This window comes from Neopsephotus bourkii, unplaced genomic scaffold (assembly GCF_033783945.1).
Source record: "Neopsephotus bourkii isolate Nb327-2 ecotype Australia unplaced genomic scaffold, CSIRO-AGI_Nbou_v1 NB_1749, whole genome shotgun sequence".
In the NCBI taxonomy this organism is placed as follows: Eukaryota; Metazoa; Chordata; class Aves; order Psittaciformes; family Psittacidae; genus Neopsephotus; species Neopsephotus bourkii.
Window position 1 is genome coordinate 2,871,929 of NW_026902223.1, and position 19,636 is coordinate 2,891,564.

The 19,636-nt window shown below is 45.1% G+C and overlaps 1 protein-coding gene across 5 annotated transcripts in view; it reads right to left on the reverse strand.

The window, feature by feature from the left end:
- CEP112 (centrosomal protein 112) overlaps positions 1–19,636 on the reverse strand; it is a 184,197-nt gene that overhangs the window by 10,942 nt on the left and 153,619 nt on the right. For 3 of the 5 annotated variants that reach the window (XM_061377218.1, XM_061377219.1, XM_061377217.1), the window contains 3 exons: positions 19,352–19,453; positions 16,903–16,961; positions 15,158–15,594 (listed from right to left, as the gene is read on the reverse strand). In XM_061377218.1, the coding sequence (XP_061233202.1) occupies positions 15,591–15,594; positions 16,903–16,961; positions 19,352–19,453 (165 nt within the window). In that variant the 3' untranslated portion in view covers positions 15,158–15,590. Of the gene's footprint in view, positions 1–13,913; positions 14,616–15,157; positions 15,595–16,902; positions 16,962–19,351; positions 19,454–19,636 lie in introns of those variants that run through there. The other 2 variants (XR_009729034.1, XR_009729033.1) reach the window with 2 other exon arrangements.

Genomic DNA, 19,636 nt, shown 5'->3' on the forward strand with positions numbered 1-19,636 from the left:
CGAGCCTTGAAAACACCCCAACAAGCAAAAGGAAAATGATAAAAAACAAAGGAAAGAAAGAGGGGGAAAAGGGGGAACGAAAGAAAGCAAAAAGGAGCCCCAGCAATTCCCAAATCACTGCTAAAAATAAAGCAAAAGCACTAATTCAGGGTGGGGCTGGGCGTGGGGAGAGCACCGAGAGGTGAAGCCCTCATCAAAGGCACAGGACGAGTAATGAGGCACGGAGATACGATTAAAGTATTGGCTTAATCACGGCTTTGATGTCTGCCATGGCACCTCACCCTGCCGAACCCAGCAGGGAGCCAGATGTGTCCCCTGCAATGCCCCCCATCCCAAAGCAAGGGGTCCCTGTGCCAAGCATTGGCACCAGATGTGCGATTCCTCCCCAGCGCACATAGGATGCATCAGCATTTGAACAACCTGCTCTAATGGAAGGTGTCCCTGCCCATGGCAGGGGGTTGGAACCGGATGAGCTTTAAGGTCCCTTCAATCCAAACCAGTCTGTGGTTCTATGATCTCTGCCACCTAGAAGGCCCCAAAACCCACCTCAACCATGGCACACAGGAGTCCCTGCTTGGAGGAAGGCAGGCCCAGAGAAAGGGGCTAAAGAATGACCTGTCTTGGTCTTACCCATTCCCTGTCAGCGAGGATGCTGGCGACATCCCTCATCACACCCTACGAGGACTCCAGCGTGTGTCCCAGCACTACCGCCATGCAAAGCATCCAACCTCCCTCCACTTTCACTCTGTCAGGGGGAAAAATTGCTGTAATACTCCTGGCCAATTTCTTTTTTATGATTATTTCTTTTCTAATCCGAGGTGCCTAAAGCAAGGTGTTGAAATGCATGTTGAGCACGCCGAGCTTGGCAGGGGATCAAGTCCAAACGGCCTGGGCTTTCTGAAGTCCTGAGCACAACCTCCACCACCGCCGAGCGAGAGCCGCGTGTGCTCAGCATCACTGCGCGCCGCTTTGATGCGGTGCCAACGGTTGGATCTGCGTGTCTAATTTAAGGTGCTTGGGCTGGAAAATGTTGACAATTATTGTTACTCTAAAATTAAATCAGTGCTTAATTATCAAAATTGATGGTAACTCCGAGTGGCGTTTTCAAAAGAGCCTAAGGGAGTCAGAAGGAGGTTTTTCAAAGGCAGTTTAAAGTCCCAAGGCCACATCCACCTCCTTGTACCTGCAGTTTCTTAGTGACTGCTCCTGCTTTGGCACCATATAAGTGGTGCTGAGGTCTCTTTACAAACAAGGTACAAGGTGGACCTGAAACCATGAGCGCAGACTAAAGTCTCCCCTCCAAATACACTTGGCTAATTCACAGTGAAAAATCAATTGGCTTTGGGTGCCTAATTCTCTTATAATCCTTTAGATAATCCCAGCTTTAGGCTTTCAGATACTGATAAAAAAAAACCCAAAACACAATACAAGAAATTTGTGCAAACAGAATAGAAAACAAACATATATTGCATATAACTTTCAGATACTCTGGACTTTGTATGAAATAGGTTGAGGACAATAGCAATAAAATATTGCTCAAGAGAGAATAAAGGCACCGAGACTGTGAAGCCTGAGGCTGAGAACACTGTTTCGTAATTAAGGTAGCCTCCAGACAACGATTGTCATAGGCGGGCATTGCTCAAGGACCCAACCATTATTGCTTTCATTATAACTTTTCAGGAGAGGATCTGCTCCTGGCTTGGCTCCACCTTCACCTAAAGCTCCCACTGGCCCCAGTCACTAACAAGAAGGCCTTGGTTGAGAAACGCTAATGACAGGCTCTGAGGGATGCAAAGGAGCACGCCTGCAGGAGCCTTGCCCAGCGAGGGGTGGCCACGGAGCGGGCTGGCACCATGGGAGCACACCAGAAGGCGTGGTGAAAGAGGTGCCACCAGCCAGGGACATCAAATGCCATGTTGAGGATAAGGAAACCTCCAAGAGCAGTGCAGCGAGATGTGGGATGCTGAGGCTTGCAGGGACAGGAAGGGAATGGCTGGATGCTGAGGCACCCAGGAGGATGCTTGTGCTGCTGCAGCCTGGACTGGATGGCTGGTTGCTAGTTAAGTGGGATCCTGCTGGTCTTTGTGCATCAAATCAGTTGAAAAAGGATTGGCAGGAAGGGATTTCTAAAGAAAATTATGCTGACTTCAAAAAAATATCCTGATAAACTCCATATTGCAAGCAAAGAGCTGCTTTTTAACTACAATACAAATGGGAGCTGCAGTTTGTCTCACACTCTGTGCTGTTGCATAGACTTAGATGCATTTCCCACAAAAGGCTGGGCTTTGTGCTTGGACGAGGAGTACGTGGGGGAGCAGAGGAGCACGTGCGTGGCTGGGAAATGGCAGCACAAGGCATCCCTATGGATGGCAACCACTATGAATCACTGCTGCATTTCTGATTTGCATTCTGGGTTTTGGCTAAAACTGGCCAAAATTTCAGCTTTTCCATGGAGGGTAAAAACCCCACGATTTAGAAACTCCTGTGTTTGTAGAAAACCAGATTTCCCACCAAAATCCAGATTTGACTGAAAAAAGTCAGTTGGTTGGAATCGCACCATCTGGTCCTCAGTGAATTCGATTGGAATTGCAGGATTAACTCCCAGCACCTGATGTTACATTGGGCATGACCATGCCTGTCTACGCTTAACTGCTGACCTATCTTCATCATCCAGTAATTAATATGCTGAGGCAAAGTCATGTTCCAGCACAGCCTAGTTTTCTAATGAAGACAAGTGCCAAGAAGGCTTAGAAACAAATGGGAACACCCCGAGATGGCTCCTCATACACGGAGGCACCGTGGGCCATTGCTCCTCCGCCTCCAGAGCCCCGCATGCACAAACCCAGGAGGACCAAAGGGAATCTTGTCCTGGCTGATTCCTGCCAAAGCAGAAATCCCAAAGTGTGGCTGAGCCACTGGCTCCTGCTCCAACTGCTCTGATGTTTGGCCAATCATCAGCACCGGGATACTCAGGCAAAGGGAGGTAATGAGGGAAGAAAGGAACACTTCCAAGCTCTTGTTGTGCTCCTGTAGTAACACTGTTGGTCAGCCTGCCTGGAGATGGTCCGGGCACAGCCTGGCTCTTGGGAGCATTCTTTGCTGCTGGAAATCCCAGCGGCTGTGTTGTGGGGAGCACGGGCTCATCCTGTGGAAGGCTGAGTCCCATCCCATAGGATAGGGCTGGCTGCAGTGATGTACCCTCTTGCACTATGATTATTACTTAATTCCATTATATCAAGGAACAGAGTCAAATACCATAGAGGAGATCACAGCCCAGGGGGCTGGGACTGACCTGGGCAAAAGCTGCACCAGTGCCTGAACCCCAAGAGCTGGTTGGAGGGACAAGTCCTATCTCAGGTCCTGCCCCAGACCCAGGCAAACCTTGCAGGGAGAGGAGCAGCTTCCTTAATCCTTGACAAAGGGACAAAACAGTGCCACAAATTGTGCCACCATGTATTCTGAGGAGCCTCAGGACCTCTCTCCATCACACCTCCCTTTTCCTCCATGCATCAGATATAAGAGGGAAGGCAGATAACAAGAGAGAGCATCTCCCTTCCCCACGATTTATTCTTTCCTCTATTGTCACAAAAGGCCCCCCCTCAGACACCACACCATGTACATACTGGGGCAGACTGGTCCTATTGCAACTTCTCCTGACTCTGATGCATGACCCACTGTGAAAAACAAATCTCCATCTTTATGGAACATGAGGCAGAAGCTCTTCCCTGTGAGGGTGCTGAGGCGCTGGCACAGGGTGCCCAGAGAAGCTGTGGCTGCCCCATCCCTGGCAGTGCTCAAGGCCAGGTTGGACACAGGGGCTTGGAGCAAGCTGCTCCAGTGGAAGGGGATGGAGCTGGAGGAGCTTTAAGGTCCCTTCCAACCCAAACCATTCCATGATTCTACCTCAGGTGTCCCTTGCCTTTAAAAGAGCAGGGGGTGATCCCCGTCTCCTGCTAAACATCCTCCTCTCCAGAGGGGAGCTGGGGCTGAGCAAAACCTCCCTGGGTCCCCCTTCACATGGCAGAGGGCAGGAGAGGTGCAGCCGCCCTTGGCGAGGCCGCGGGGAGGTTTTGTGACTCCAAAGAGTTGGCAAATCCCCGGATAAAAGGGAAAATATGTTCATAATAAATAACACTGAAGTAACACATTGCGAAATATTGACTCCCTCGGAAAGGCGGCTGTTTGCTTTCAGTGGAGCTGCTATCTGATCCTCTGCCAAACAGCACCGGGCGCCTGTAAAAGATACTCCTCTGTGGTTGGCGAGGGAAAACCAGGTGCCCAGAAATGCAGTGACTGCGTGTGCAGGGGGAGATGTGCACAGTCTTGGGGGTCCTGCAAGCCCCCCTCTAAAGCTTCTGCAGAGCAGAGACACCACGAGCTGAAACTCTATAGTTTTAATACAACTAATGATATGTCAATGTAGAGACTGGGGGAAGGAGAAGAGAAGGGGGAAAGAAAGAGGCGTTGATAAAATACTTGTTAGAAAGAAAATTGGATTAGTGGTGCCATTCTGGCCATGAAGTTCTTTGAGCTAGAGAAAAGAAAATAATAATCTTGTTCCTTTTCCCCCCTCCTCTCCCCGCAGCCCACAGAAGGCCTCACAGCCAAAACATCAGCCCTTCTAATCTTATTTTCTTTCTTCTAGCATGTATTTTATTAACCCCTTTTCTCATTTAGCTGCTATGAATAGCTCAGTGGGTAACATCCTTCTTAGAAAGTGAAAACCTCCTTGGAGATGCGGTGCAAGAAGAGAAATGCAGACAAACTTCCAGCTCCCGCGCTTGGAAGAAAAGCCCCCTCTGTAATCCTGTCTGGTGAATCCCAACATTGTACCTCAAGGTAGCTGCCAGGTCCAGGTCCTCTCTTTGGAGCAGGGAATTCATCTGCTAGGAGACTGTTCCCGGCTCTGTAACTCCATGGACATGGAGCAGAGATGAGAAAACAAACAAACACCCTTCCTTCCCATTGGGAAAGTACATGCATGTATATATATAGCAAATATAGCCCTGCCAAATGAAGTTGGGCACTCTGAATCACCTTTCTTTCAGAGCTACCAGTCACATCCAGTGAAATCCCATGGGCTCAAAGTGATACCCCATTTGTCCTCCTATACCCATGCCAGGATTTTGTGCCCCATAAGCCACAGGCAAACTAGGGCCTCTGAAATCTCAGGGGCCAGTTTTCCCTCTGCACAACAGTGATATAAATGTGGCCAAAAGGAAAAAACAGCAACTATTAGATCCTCAAATCCAAAGGAGATAGCCCTGCACTGCACTGCTGTAACTGAGAACAGCAATTTGGTCTTGCCATAAACACCAGCTCCACCAAGTTCGGCTGCTGCCTCCTTCCCTGCAAGCAGCAAACCTTCCTGGGAGAGGAGTAGGGTCCAGCCCCATGTGTATTTGTGTGTTATTTTCCTTGACAGCTGTGGTGCATAGTGGTAAGTGCATGTTTAATTCATTCACAATTTATGGTGTAATGAGAACAATGAATGTGTCTGAGGGAATAATTGCTTCACGGCGGGGATGCTGGAGAGTTCAAGTTGGTTGGCACCTGGACTTTGAATCAGGGCTGGCGGGGATTGGCTCCGCCAGCCCCACAATAGCAGGGATAACAAAGCCGATGGGGATGGGGAGGGGGTTCAAAGTTGCCCTGCGCTGCCCGGGAGAGCTGCGAGAGCCTTTGCAGGGACAGCAGTGGCTGGATCCGAGCCCCGTTCGACCCGTCTGGCCCCACTTACTGGGTATCCAGTGAGGGTGGCTGATGTGGTAGCTGGCTTTTCCCAGCCTATATTTTCAAGCAAGTTTTGCTGTGCTGCAAATCCATGCCCCTTGAAAATCAATGTTTTTTCCTCCTCATCTCCCTCTAAGATCTCTTCACTGCCTGGTCCTGGCTGCATCTACCAAACCTCTCCTTTTGTTGGGGGTGCAGAGAGGGGGTTGACCCTTTCCAGTGTCCTCAGCAGCCACATGGAGTTTCAGAGGCCTCAGAGGTCAAGAGCATCCATATAGAGGGCCCAGGAGCTCCGAGCGTCTCCCAGCTGTCCCCACAGCAGCTGTGCCTGCAGCCCCCAAACAAAGCTCATTAGGGGGCTTGTTAGGATGCTCAGGGGCTGCTCTGTGCTGTCCTGGAGGAGCCCTGAAATGAAAGCACCTCAAGAAGGCTGTGTTGAGAAGACATCGTGCTTGGCTGCGCGTGCCAATGTCTGGTTATTCATCAGGCTCAGAGCAGATAAATGGTGTTATCTATCAAGGGCTCTTTCCTGCAGTGGCTGAGCAGGGCTAGATTTAGAGTTGACAATAAAGAGATGCCGACAAAGGGTTGCTCAAGCCTTGGCCCACGCAGTGCAAGATCTGCTGCAGCCCTCTCAGCAGCTCCTGCTTCTTGGCACTCAGCGGAAGCACGGATCCGAGTTCTCAAACAGACATGTCAAAGCCTGAGCAACAAATCTTCCCTGCCACAAATCCACCCCGAGGAGATCATCTATCAAGATGGGGCTCTTGGACCCAGCATCGCAAGTCTGAGGGCAACAGGCTTGTAAAGCGCTGCGAGCCTCTCGGATAGAAGGTGCCATGTAACCACAGAGGCTGTTGTTAATTATTACACCGTTATATTGGGGAGCTATAGACCATCAGCACTCAAGCTTTTCCATACATGGACAGCACGGGATGGAGCTGGGTCCCCATTCTCCTTCTCCATATGGGAAAGCTCTGCACTGGGGATGGGCTTGCCTTGGACATCTTTCACAGATGCTGAGCCGAGAGCCCTGTTACACATTAACCCCCATGCAGGGCTCTATGAAATGTTTTGAACACGTATGTAACACTCAGTAGTAAAAAGAGCCTGCTTTAACTGGGGCAACATCTGGGTATGAGCAGATGTGGGCTGAGCTGACAAGCAAGCCGCTGCAGGGCATTCCTTAGGGACTGAAGGCATTTTTCTAAGTGTTTAAATGGTTTAGGTGCATAAATTAAAAGCTGTCACTTGACTTAGGAACCTAATTCAGATTGAAAAGATCAAGATTTTAGGCTCTTATGTCCCCTTGAAAGTATTCCACCTGTCTACACGATAGCAATAGCCAGTTAGGAGTGGGAGATAGACTATAGGTGCAGACAGACACATGAATTTGTAGTCCTGACAGAGAACCGTGTTTTATCCCATCTAGTCTGAGGTTAAACACAACGTTCTGTCAAGCCACATACAGAGGGAAACATGGTTTGGCAGCAGTGTCTTGCATAACCACGGCTGAACATGGCATTACCTCTGCGCACGATCTGCATCGCGGGGAGCGGCTGCCAGTTTTACTTTCATCTGTGTCTTAGGAACATCGAGGAAGCAGCGCTGCTGTAAATACATCAGCCCTCACGTCCTCCCTGCAATGCTCTGTCTCATCCCTGTGTTCTCTGGAGCTACAGCTGCTCAGTGTAAACCCTGATACCTCCCTGCCTTGGCAGGACAAATAACACCCCACCAGGATGTGGCCTTTGTCTCCCCATAGGCAAGAACAGGCTAAAACCAAAGGTGACTGCAGATTTAAAAGGTGAACTTGGCTGGGGTGCAATACCCCTGCTCCATTCGTTCCCAAAGGTCAGCTGTGGCCTGAGCCCCCCAAAAGTCCCATTCCAAAGGAGGATCCAGACTGACTCCCAAGTCCAATCTCCTTTAGTCTTCCAACAGAATAAATACAGCCCTGTATCCCAGGTCAGGGTAGGAATAAAAGCATCCATAATTGCACATTGTTAATTACCGAGGGTGTTTGGGTTTCTTGGAGAACATCAGGTTGTGAAGAGTCTCAATCAAAGAGCCCTTAGGGCATTCAAATCAAGGCAAGCATCAAACCCCAGAGCTGTTTTGAAAACACAGCTTCAAACGCACACTGAGAAGGGGAAAGGCTTTAACCTGCCTGCCCAGTAAATAACACGCCCTGGAAGGGCTCCTCACCACAAAGCAAGGGCAAAGGCTGCGACCTCAGGGGTACAAACATCTGCAGGAGCCTCCAGGGACTCCCAGGACAAATAAAGAGGGTGATTTCAGGCACCTTTAACCATAGCCTTCACCCCAACACTGGCAGTAGCCATCACACCACAGGCAAGTGAGGGAGATGTTTCCTCCACTGCATGTGCTCTGTTTGTTTCCCAAGCCTAGTCTTTTGTGCCCATTCAGTGTAGATCTGAGCTTGCACTTGCATGGGATGCATTTTACAGAGCTGGTTTTCACCAGTTTAGAAACAATTAGAAGAAAAGTCAACTTTGTAAAATATGATTGATAACTGCAACCTCAGAACACATTTTTAGCTAGACCAAACCAATGCATACCATGTAATTATGCTCTTATAGCAACGGAAAAGTATTGCAGGCAAGTAAAGTGTGCAACGAGGGAGTCAAAGCAGCAAAAAGTAGAATTCAAAACATAATCATGACAAATTAAAAAGAAAAGGTAAATATACACAATTACTGACTTATGCCCCAAGTTCAATTCCAAATGGGATAAAAGACTGATGCTCAATAAAGATAGATTTAATTGAATGTGCTATAATTAGAATCACAGAATTAATTTCAGTCTATTCAATAATGCCCTACTGAATTAACTGGGTATTATTTTCATGAGACCTTAGAGAAAATTATGATGAGTGAGACCAGGAAATCACAACCTTCTGCAATTGTGAGACTGAGAGAACTTGGTCTGTTCTGCTTAAAAAGATTTAATCAGAAAGGATCTGATCACAGTCAGCAAGAATGCAGACGAGGATTCAATAATATTGGGAAATAGTTCTTTTTCTAGTAGAGGTGGTTTATTTCAGCCAAACCCACTGGATTTGAAGCAGAAAATTAATTCAGGGAAGTTTTAGGAGTGGTGGCCCTGGGCCACTCCTAAGTCCATTTTGGTCTTTAGATCTCTAAATGCAAGTTTCTAAGCACCCATGCAGCTATTTCACAGCTAGCACTCATATGAGTACATGTAAGTTTACTTAGAAATGGTCACCATATGAAAAAGAGAAATAAAGGTCTGTAGATCCAGAGAGCTGCACACATCAATCAGAAAGTTTCTAAGCAGTCACATGAATTTAGAAACACTGTTTCAGTTTAAGCTTAGCATTTCCCACTCTCTTCCTTACAACAACAATGTACCTTACAGTGACTATCTGGCCAAACCCAGCATCTTCTGTAACAACAGCACTTGCAGACAAAGGACTATGAGTCCCTCCTCCCCCAAGCACCTCCCATGCTGCTCTATAGATTTAATATAACCACAGCCACCATTTCCAAAAACCCACATGTATACTGCAGAGGCAATTCCTCTGCAAAGATAGAATGAAGCACACTGGTACAGTTTAGCATTGCCTGGAGAGAAAAATACCAACTCCCACTAGATATATAGGAAGGAACATAGCGTACAGCCTTTACTAGATCCATCAGAAAGGTTAAATAACTTGATTCCACCAACACATCACCATGTCCTACCAAAACACAAACCCGCTCCACACAAAATGCTGCTTCTACCATTATAAAACCCCATCAACTCACTGCAGTGTAAGATGTTCCATTGTTCTGTGCATACAAGATGCTCCCATGATCCTTTCTACAGCAACGCTGGAGATGCTGATGCAGAGGGCTGGATGCAAAGCTCCTGGAGTGCTGAAGGTAAAGATGTGGTCGGACTCAATAATTTTAAAGATCTTTTCCAACCTAAATAATTCTATATGCAGAATTCAGCTCCTTAGAGGACTGCCTTAGCTCTGAGGAAGGTAAGTGGCAGCATAAACTAGCTCAGGTATAAACTGCACTAAAGGCAGAAGCTACTCATCAAACCCAGCTGTGAGCCTGAAACCCCCAGAAGGTTTATTAGCACACGCAGGCATGGGGATAGGCCTGGAGTTAAGTGCAGGGTTAAGGTTAAGTGTTTGCACATGGGCTTTATTGAAGTAAGGCCAAAGCTTCAGGTGGGATGTGCCCTGCACAGAACTGACTGGTTTGTCCTCCTGCTTTTTGTCTGCAGTCTGGTAGGTCCTTATTGTTTTGCACTTGTTCAGATGCTGCCACAAACAGCATTAAAAATGGAAGATGTTTCTCAAATTATTTCAAGGGCAACCACTTGATTTTGTGTTATTTCCACTTAGAGTTGAAATAACACAATATGAGTGTGGATAAATTCACACCACCTGCTTTGAGGACTTTCAGAAATGTCTCCATAACCACCTTTGACTGGCGTGCTCACTCTGCTCTGTAAGAGGGGGACAGTCCAACACACCATGAGCTCCTCAGCAGAAGTCACTGACAATTTCAGCTGTAATATTCAGCTCTATTATGAGCAGTAATTAACGGTAAATGGAGTTGCTGAATGTTTGCTCTGGACCTGGATCAGGCCTGGATGCCCAGTGGCCAAATCATGTGCTAAACAGGTTCCTGGTGCCATAAATGCACCATGAGCTCCATAAACAAGTGCTTGAGGAACTCATCCTTTCTAGTGCTCAGAGCACCCTACAGTAAGCATTTTGCTGCAATACTCAGCTACACACTATGGAGAAGGATTTGAATTTCATACAGTGCCAGCTTGGAATTTACAGTATGTTTCAGGTATCTGAATGCCCAAGGGTCTTTACGTTAGACCCAGTGTTACCAGTCCTGTGCCATGGTATGCAGCTCCTGCCTCCCAGTGCCAATTCTCCATCCCTTCACTGACTACTGCGCTTTCCTTCCACCAGGAACCTGGGACAAGTGACATTCCATCTGCTACAGCCCAGGGAAGATGAGGAAGAGCTGATTAAAATCAGGGTTTTCATTCACAGTTTTCATTGTAGATTCAAATCTATACTGAAGTTAGTCACCCAATGAGCTCATCCAACAGGGATGAACAAACAAGATGACAAGCAAGTGTCGATACGTCTCAGAAGATGTAACATTATTCCTGAGCACAATTAAACACAGCCATACAAACATCCAGGCTCTGACTGTTCATAAAATCCATATGGAGTCATTAGCCTTCTTTGGTCTCCTTCTCCACCACCCTTAGATGCAGAATGAGAGCCTGACTCTGTAAAAACTTATTGAGATTTAGGTGGGCTCTGAATTTAAAGAGAAAGTGCCACTTCTGAAGAATTCTCTTCTAAAAATGCTTGTTCTGGAAGTCACCTGTGAATCCACAGGCCACTGCAGACAAAATCCCTCAAGTTAACCATGCTAACAGCTGAGTTACACCATTACAGCTGTTCTACAGCTAATGGTGGAGGTCTATATCAGTATTGAGTCTTACTGGGTAGGTGCTACCTCTAAGGAGACATGGATTGTCAACTAAACCTCATCAAACATGACCTGCACCTTCCAGGAGTTCTCAGCATTGATCCTCTGTGAAGAGACAAGGATGGTGTTACTGAATCCTCAGTTTCAGCTCAGGATCACTCTGAAAGACAGATTTCTTATGGATTCTAGGCCTAGAATTTGAATAAAAACTTTAAGCCTTTCTGGGCAAAACTGGACAAAGTGAACGTCAGCATTAGGTTAGCTTAAATAAGAACACCAACAGAATTAGGACCCACAACCTTCTTTTGAAATGATGGACAAATCTGCCCAGTATTAAACTTTGATACCAGGTTTCAAATGGGAGAAGAACAAGATAAATCTGGTTAATGGATGTTACGAAGTTGGGAGTATTGTGCTATAACTTAACTGCCCAGCTGAGATAAAGGTATTCCTTTACTTCGCTCTCTCTCCAAATACACATTTCCTTGTTTTCAATCCTAAGTGCTGAGACTAAGTGTGATACATGTGCTGACATAATACAGGTTCATGGGATAAAGGCTGCATCAGCAGAGGTCAGGATCAGGGGCTGCAAACAAGGGCATGACACAAGATCTTCACTCTTTTCTTTCCCATGTTTGTCAGTGAAGGAGAGATCGTCTTGTGGTAGCAAATGGTAAATATGTGATATTTTGTCCAGGAACTTGCCTTATTTACATTATTACAAATGTCAGATAACACAAACTGGAGCTGCGTAATTCCTATGGCTAAGTGGTACAAGCTGCTCCCAAACACAGCGCACTCCCTGTACTTCTCTCACACACGACACGTTTTTGCAGGATCAGATGCTTATTCAGTCCATTCAATGCTTTTTCACACCAAATGAGATCTAATTTAGGGAGGAAAAGTGTTATTTGATTATCTTTTTTTTGGTTTGAGTTGACCAACTGCACATCTTCCACCGGCTCCATCAAAGGAGCCACCAGTCCCAGAGCACATCGAACTTTAAGTGGGCTGTAGTGGGAAGACTTAAAACTGATCATGTGTTTCAGTTTCAGTAACTTGCAATTTCTGCACCCTTTGATAGCACGCTTTAAAGAACAAGTCTCCTTTAATGACAAAGGCTTAAAAGAAATGACCTTTCTGAGCAAAATATCAAAGCTTAGAAAAGATAGTTCCTTGGAAAAAAAAGTCTGAATTAAAGTGACCTTGTGTTCTGAAACTTTTTCATGCAATATCTGACGCCTTTTCCTTTGTACCCTCAGAACAAGACCAAGTATAATCTAGTAGCGTGGTGCCTCCAGTACATTCTGTGATTTGGGAAGGACTTGCAGTGCATTGAGATAATTAAAGGAAATAAATCAGATCCCATGTACAGTCTCCATCAAGACTGCTCATCGCTGGAATCAAAGCTGTGATGGCTTTCAGGAAATTCAATAAAACGCTGCAAAGTATTCTAGTGATTGCAAATATTTTCTTCTGGTGGCCATAAAATCTCTTCCTCTGCAGCAAAATCATCTCTTGGTTTGAAAGCACCGTCAGCAGAGATTTGGGCAAGTACCAGGAGTATCTGCTGTCACCAGCACAATTAGAGCACTGTTGCAGCAGAAAGCAGAGGGCTGGCAGGAGGAGGGAGGTTGTATCCCTTTTCTTCCAAGTGCACCAGAAACGAGCATATTTGTTACGTGTAACACAAGAACTGTGAGTGGCACTAGAATAATGTGTCACCTTGCTAAGGGTCACCTCCCTCGGCACCGGTGACAAATGTTATGATGATGCCTTCTTCTTGCGGGGTTTTACAGAGAGTGAAACAAAGCAAAATCAATAAAATAAGTAAATCAAACACACAAATAAAGCTGTAACCATACTCAAGTTGTTTTCACCAGAGCTTGTTTTGTGGACAGTGAAGCCAGCTACTAGCCACTGGCAATTCCTTACCTAGCAGGGTAAAAGAGAGATAAAGAGCAGGTAATATGTACAAAAACATTTCTACTCCTGCCATTTGTACACTACTTGGTACCAAAATGATCAAAGAAATGTTAATAACTGTAAGAGAACTGCAACCAACCTTGAGTCTAAGTTCTTATCAGGTTTACAAGCACCTTCAAAATGGTTCTCATGCCGTATTTGATGTAGGAGAGAGTTTAAAAACTGATTGACCAACACATCTACTTTTCTCAAACTGCATCAGCAACCCAATTCCATCAAACATAAGGAAAGTCGGGTCTGAACTGAAGTAGGTAGAAGAGGGTCCAGGTCTTTCTGTATGGCTGTACCCCCCTTACCACCTCTGAAAGCACCATAACCACCTGGAGATCATGCAAACACACAAGCAGAATATCAGAATCAAAAATGCCTTATTTCCTTCGTGCATGAGAAGAGAGATTTCACTGTTCCCATGTCTATTAGGACACAGGCAATAACCACTGGGTAAATCCCAGCATGAGCTCTTGGTGCTCTTCCCAAGGAGCTGAACCGTCACTGCCCTGCACGTCTCTGGGTAGAATCATGGAATCATTGAATGGTTTGGGTTGGATGGGACCTTAAAACTCATCTCGTTCCAAGCCCCTGCCATGGACAGGAGCACCTCCCACTAGAACAGGTTGCTTCAAGCCCCGTCCAACCTGGCCTTGATGCTTTTGTTGAAATCAAAAGAATGAATACTTAGGCAATCTGCAATAAGAGAATTAAACTCTTGTCATTCTCCTCATTTTTCATCATCGTATAACTTTCAATGCTGTATAAGTTTAATGTTTAAGAACTACTATAGACAAAAGTGACATGAAGAAGCTTATGGTCTTTGTACAACCAGTCAAATCCATTTCATTTTACTGATCACAATGAACTAAATACACCCTGACAATTTCCTCCTACCAAAACTCCCCGTTGCCCCAGGCGGGTCTTTGTGGCACCTGCCACAGCACCTCCTCGCTTATCAGAGCCATGACAACCCCTTATCTATAATGAGAAGAATCACTTGTTGATTCCAGGAAGGTGGAAAACCTGCCCAGGCTCAGACAGGGTTACAATCAGCAAAGCTGAAGCCTGTGTTTGGCGAGGAGCTCCCCGCCAGCGCTGTCAGGTGGAGGGGTGGATGGAGCTCAGCCTGCCAAAGCCTCTCCCCATTGATCTCCATGCCAGGTGGGATAAGAGTGCAGCTGGAGAGCTGGGACTTGGGATAGCTACATCCAGCCACAAGGCACTCCAGGACCTTCAGAATCCTGTGGGGATCACTGTGCCACTGGGGCAAGGGAGGAGAGGTGGCTGTTCCCATCAGCAGTGAGACCCTCTGGGTCTCAGGGCCACGGCTGGCCTTGGAAGACAGGAATTTGTGGCCTCTCACAAGCACCCAGACCATTAACTGTGCTGGCAGAATGGTGCCTAGGGAAGAAAAAGGCTATTCTTGTATTCAGCATATCTAAATTTACAGATTACAAATGTACTAATGTACACCCTGGTGTATGGATGGCCAAGAGATAAGGAAGCCTTCCTATGCCTGGGAGGCAGAGCCAGCTACAAGGACGATTCCTTGTCCGGATCCTTCAGTTTTCCACTGCTGCTCAAAGCTCATCTCTGCAAACCAAATCTGCTTACATTTACAGGGATCACCCAAAAGAGAGCCTGCAGAACCAAGGCTGAATCAATTATGACTCTTTTTCAATAACAGCCCATAACTGCATTATCAGTAAATGACAAAGAACTTTCCCCGTGACCAGCATATGCAACCCCAGCCAGAGATATAACTGGCAATGGTGGCTGCATTTGTCATCGTGGTATTTTCATTCTCTATCCAATACTTTTCCTTGAAACACAGCATAAAAACATCTCCTCAGTTCACAAAGCCATAAAAACCCCTCATGGGCACTGTGGTTGCTGAGGTGAGTGAGATGCCCAAGCAGGACAATAATGTCAAAACAAAATAGTACAAAATAATAATATTTTAATATTATGTAAACACATGGACACAAAACAATGTCAAAATATGTTAAAATATCTGGGACAATAGTAACAGAAAATGGGATTTTCTTCATGTATAAAAGTGAAAAGAACGGTACTGGGAAGTAATAGCAAAACTATTAGTAAAGGAAACTCTAAGGGCTCAGTAAGCAAGCTCAGCACGGAGTCAAACACACAGTACATCGAAAGCATACGTCTGTAATAAGATGATAAAAATAATGGAAGGAAGATACAACTAAAAACATGCTGGCACGAGCAATGAATGTGTTTTCATGAACTTCATTTTATGTGCTAACAAAACAGCCACTGATCTTTGCATTTGAATTTACAAGAGCCAAATCTTCAAACCTATTCAAAGCAGTCCATTTGGCAACCGAAGAAATCCAACAGCTCCAGCAGCTACCTGAAAACCAAGAGATTCTCATTAGTTATATCTTACTATTTTAGCTATAAAAACACAACAGGGTTTGGTCCAGCAGTGGGGCTGCACGTGGCCCCACTGCTGTTGGGTCAGGAGCACACAGGGAGCTGCATCAAATCTGCAGCCACAGGCATGCATATGTGTTAAGGCAGCAAAAAGCAGTTCTTCACTGAGTGAGAGTGAAGTAAATGGTAACACAGAATGTAATACGAGTGTAGACTTGGAGAAAAGATCTGGTCAGGAAGGTGATGTTCATGACCAGAAGCAGCACAAAAGCTTCTCCAAGTCTTGGAGCAAATGCCACAACAGCCCCACTGGGAGAGGAGCTGCTGTGTGCCGTGCTGGCTCCATCCCTGCTTCCCCTCCACAAGGACATTGTGGCCTGGCCTGCTCTAATGTTACATGATTATTCACCTTTTTAAATAGCTATTTTCCTAATTGAGAAGATACTGATTCAGAATAAGACAAAATGCATCCCTTGGTAATGCTGCTGATGCTGAAGGAAAGAGTCTAGAGATGCATTACAGCTTCAGATTTATCTGACAAAGTTACCTATGCTGGATATATTACCAAGAATCTCTGATATTTTCAGTTTCTAATTAGCTTTAGCTAATTCTCATTAACAAATAGTTCAGGACTAATGCTTTCAGACAACTTTCACACTGCTAACATTTTTACAAAGGTTTAAGTATCTTACAAATCCTTACACTAGTTTTACAAGCACACACTCTTCTTTGTAAGAGACCTTTATGTGAGCTATGAAAGTTTCATCAAAGCCTGTAAATATAAAAAAGATGGAGTGGCTTTCCTAGGAAGTTTCCTTTTACTCACCTCTCCATGTGAATCACTTACTCTAAAGGCACAGCCAGGCTTTTTATTGCTGCAGCACTCACCATAATTTATATTGGAGGGTGTAAACGGCTGAAAAAAAGCTCAGGCTCATGAAGATCCGGTACTTTGAAGATGTGATCTGTAATATTATGCATTGCATCATTGTTTTCTATCTTGAAAGGAGGTGGCATCACCGCAGAGCTGCAGCTGTGCACCGAGCCACTGTCTCATCATGAATGTCGAGGCAAAGCCCAGACTTGTAATGCACCTGCAAGTTCTCTAATCTTGCTCTAATAGTACTGACTAAGCACTGGGAAAGGTCTTAGACGCTTGTTTACTGAAAATAAGGATCTTTTAAAACTGCAACTGTATTTGAGTGTTTTAATTAAGCCGTAAAACTTCAATAACTGGGATCCACAGGTGTGAAATGGTACAAATTGATCAAAGAGAATCATGTACCTCCTGGCCTGGTTCAGCTCTTCCTGGAGGACACAGACTCTTTTCTGCAGAATATTTACCTGTAAAATACAACCCCCATGAAAATGATGGACAAAATTTGGGCTCATTTCATAAAAAGTGTTTTTCTGGTCTACCCTGCCTAAATAAAAAGCAATTCAGCCGCAAACTAGAATTCATAGAATCATAGAACAGTTAGGGTTGGAAAGGACCTTAAGATCATCAAGTTCCAACCCCCCTGCCATGGGCAGGGACTTGCTTGGTAGAAGACTTAGTATGGCTTCCCTGGCCCTGCTATACCTACTCCTTTAGAAACAGAGGCAAAACAGTTTTTAAACTCAGCTGGTGGTACCATATGGGTTATACAAGGGTTTGGGAGCTCCACTTCTACTGTCAACTCAAGTATGATGCCCGCGCTCTGATCCCTGTGCTTTTGCTCTTGTGATGAATGTGCTCACCCGGACTTCAGGTGTATGAGAATGAATGTTTATTCATACACTGTGGCCCCTCCTGGAGGACTCACCTGGAGCAGACAATTGGGCAGCGTGCTTTATATTTAGCAGTGGTGTTAGAACACTTCGCCCAAGCCACAAGTATTTTCTTCTTTATTTTTATCACTGCTCAGTGTTTTCACCCAGCCCATCCTCTTCATCCTGCTCCAACAATAAATAATCCTGACAGGTGCAGAGATTCCACTGCCCTTCTTGTCTGCTGTTTTCAAACTGGAATTCCAACTATTTTCAAAGACCGGGACACCTGTGCTTCAGTACAAGCCCTGCTCACTGAGTGGTCCGTGCCGACAGCATCCCACTGGAAATACAGCCAGCAGCAATGTGTTTCTGGGATAGCACCCAGGTTTTCATGTGTGTAGTTACTTTTACTCTTTTGAAATGCTGCTCCTGCTTACAGAAGCCCTGCAGGTGGGTATCAGATTCTCCTGTTTTTTCTTCCTAACTCATTAAAAGGTGTGGTATTCTTGCATTGGCTCCGGAGTAACACTTCCTACCAGACAGTGCTAATAGACAGCCACACTTTAAAAATAGCTTTTTACTATCAACTGGAAATAGATTTCCCCAGTAGATCCTTAACTCCTTATTTCCCACAATCATTTAAATGAGAATGATTTGCATTAGGTATCCCTTGATATGTAAGCAGAGGGTTTACAACCACAGTGTTGATGTTGTGTCACTACCAGCACACGGGAATATGGATGTTTCCCCTATGAATATTTCCTACTTCTATTAAAGGCACAGGGGAAGTGTCCCATGGATAGAAAGAAGCCCTACAGAATAACCCTTATGTGCTGTAAAGAAAAATTATAGGGGGAAAACTCCCAAATACAATAAATTCCCAACCATGTCCATGGAGAGAGATTGCATAAGAAATGGAGTTTGTGGATGCATAATTTGTTGAAGACTGGTTCTGACAGTTGGTATAAGGTGTGTGCTGGTACCTATCCTGTGTCTTCAGGGCTTTCCCTCTTCCCAGTGCTCATGGGCATCTCTGAGTCACCAGCACTTCCAGTCTTCCTCTCACTTCTTCCCTGCAGCCCAGGACAGATCCCAGTCCTTCCCAGCACATTTAAATGCACAGCCCTGCCCTTGGCCATACGCGAACACTGACACTGTTTTCTTTGGATTACTGTTATTCCACACCTATGATCACCTCTTTTTGTAGCTATTTACCCTTCCTCACGTGAGTTCAGGCAATGATGACATTTTGTTTTCTTCCAGCTCCCAATATACAGAATAGGAAAGCATCAAATACCTTCTGCAGGAACCATGAACAAGAAAATCACCCAGCTCATTAGTAGCTCCCTATTCACAATGACATATTGGTATTTCTATAAGCCAATTTAAAAGTCTGTTTCATAGAAATAACATTGATTCTGCATTATTCTAGATGAGCTAGTGTTTTAAATATTAAAGATAAAGCATTACAGAAGGTTATTAGAGCCTCTTTATATAGGAAAATGTAGAAATAACACACTGATCATTTGGACTAGTATCTTAAATGCTATATCCCATTTTCTTTATTATATAGGCTGGAAAGAAAAGAAAATTATTTCCAATTCTCTTCTACATCCTTTACATGCAACCTTTAAACGATTCCTTCAGGAGAAACAGGGTAAGGAAGATGAGAGATAACCGTGGGCTGTATTTGAAAGGTTGAGAAAAAATCCTAATACTGAACACAGCAGAATTTCTACTTTCAACTGCCAACCGAGGCAAAATCTGGGATCAAAAGATGCAGTGTGGTAGCTCTCAAGGTGAGGAGACTGGAGGAGAAAAGCCTTGTGAGAGATGATTGAGAAGCATGTGAGTGCTGCCATGATTTGGGTTTGAGACTTATTCTGTATTTTTGGCTAAGTTTTAGACAGTCAGAATTTCTTGTCTAGACAAGATGGTTTTTATCCGATTCAAAAAGTTAAAGATGAATAATAAGAATTTACCTGAGATTTCAAGGATACAATGGTGTCTTCAAATTCCTGTCTCAAAGTTGCTGGCATCAGGCCTTTGAGCATGGCTTCATATTCTTGTCGCATATGGGTCATCTGTAACAGAACAAAAATACATTTATATGTAGATGGCTACTCTTGGAAGATGCAGAGTAATGTTTTTGCTTCTTTTGCCCAAACTGAGGTCCAAATAAACACAGAACTGTGGTGTCAATGCAAAAGGAAGGAGAGAGAAGAAAGATAAGCAAAAACATGTAAAGAGCAAATGAGGTTAAAAAG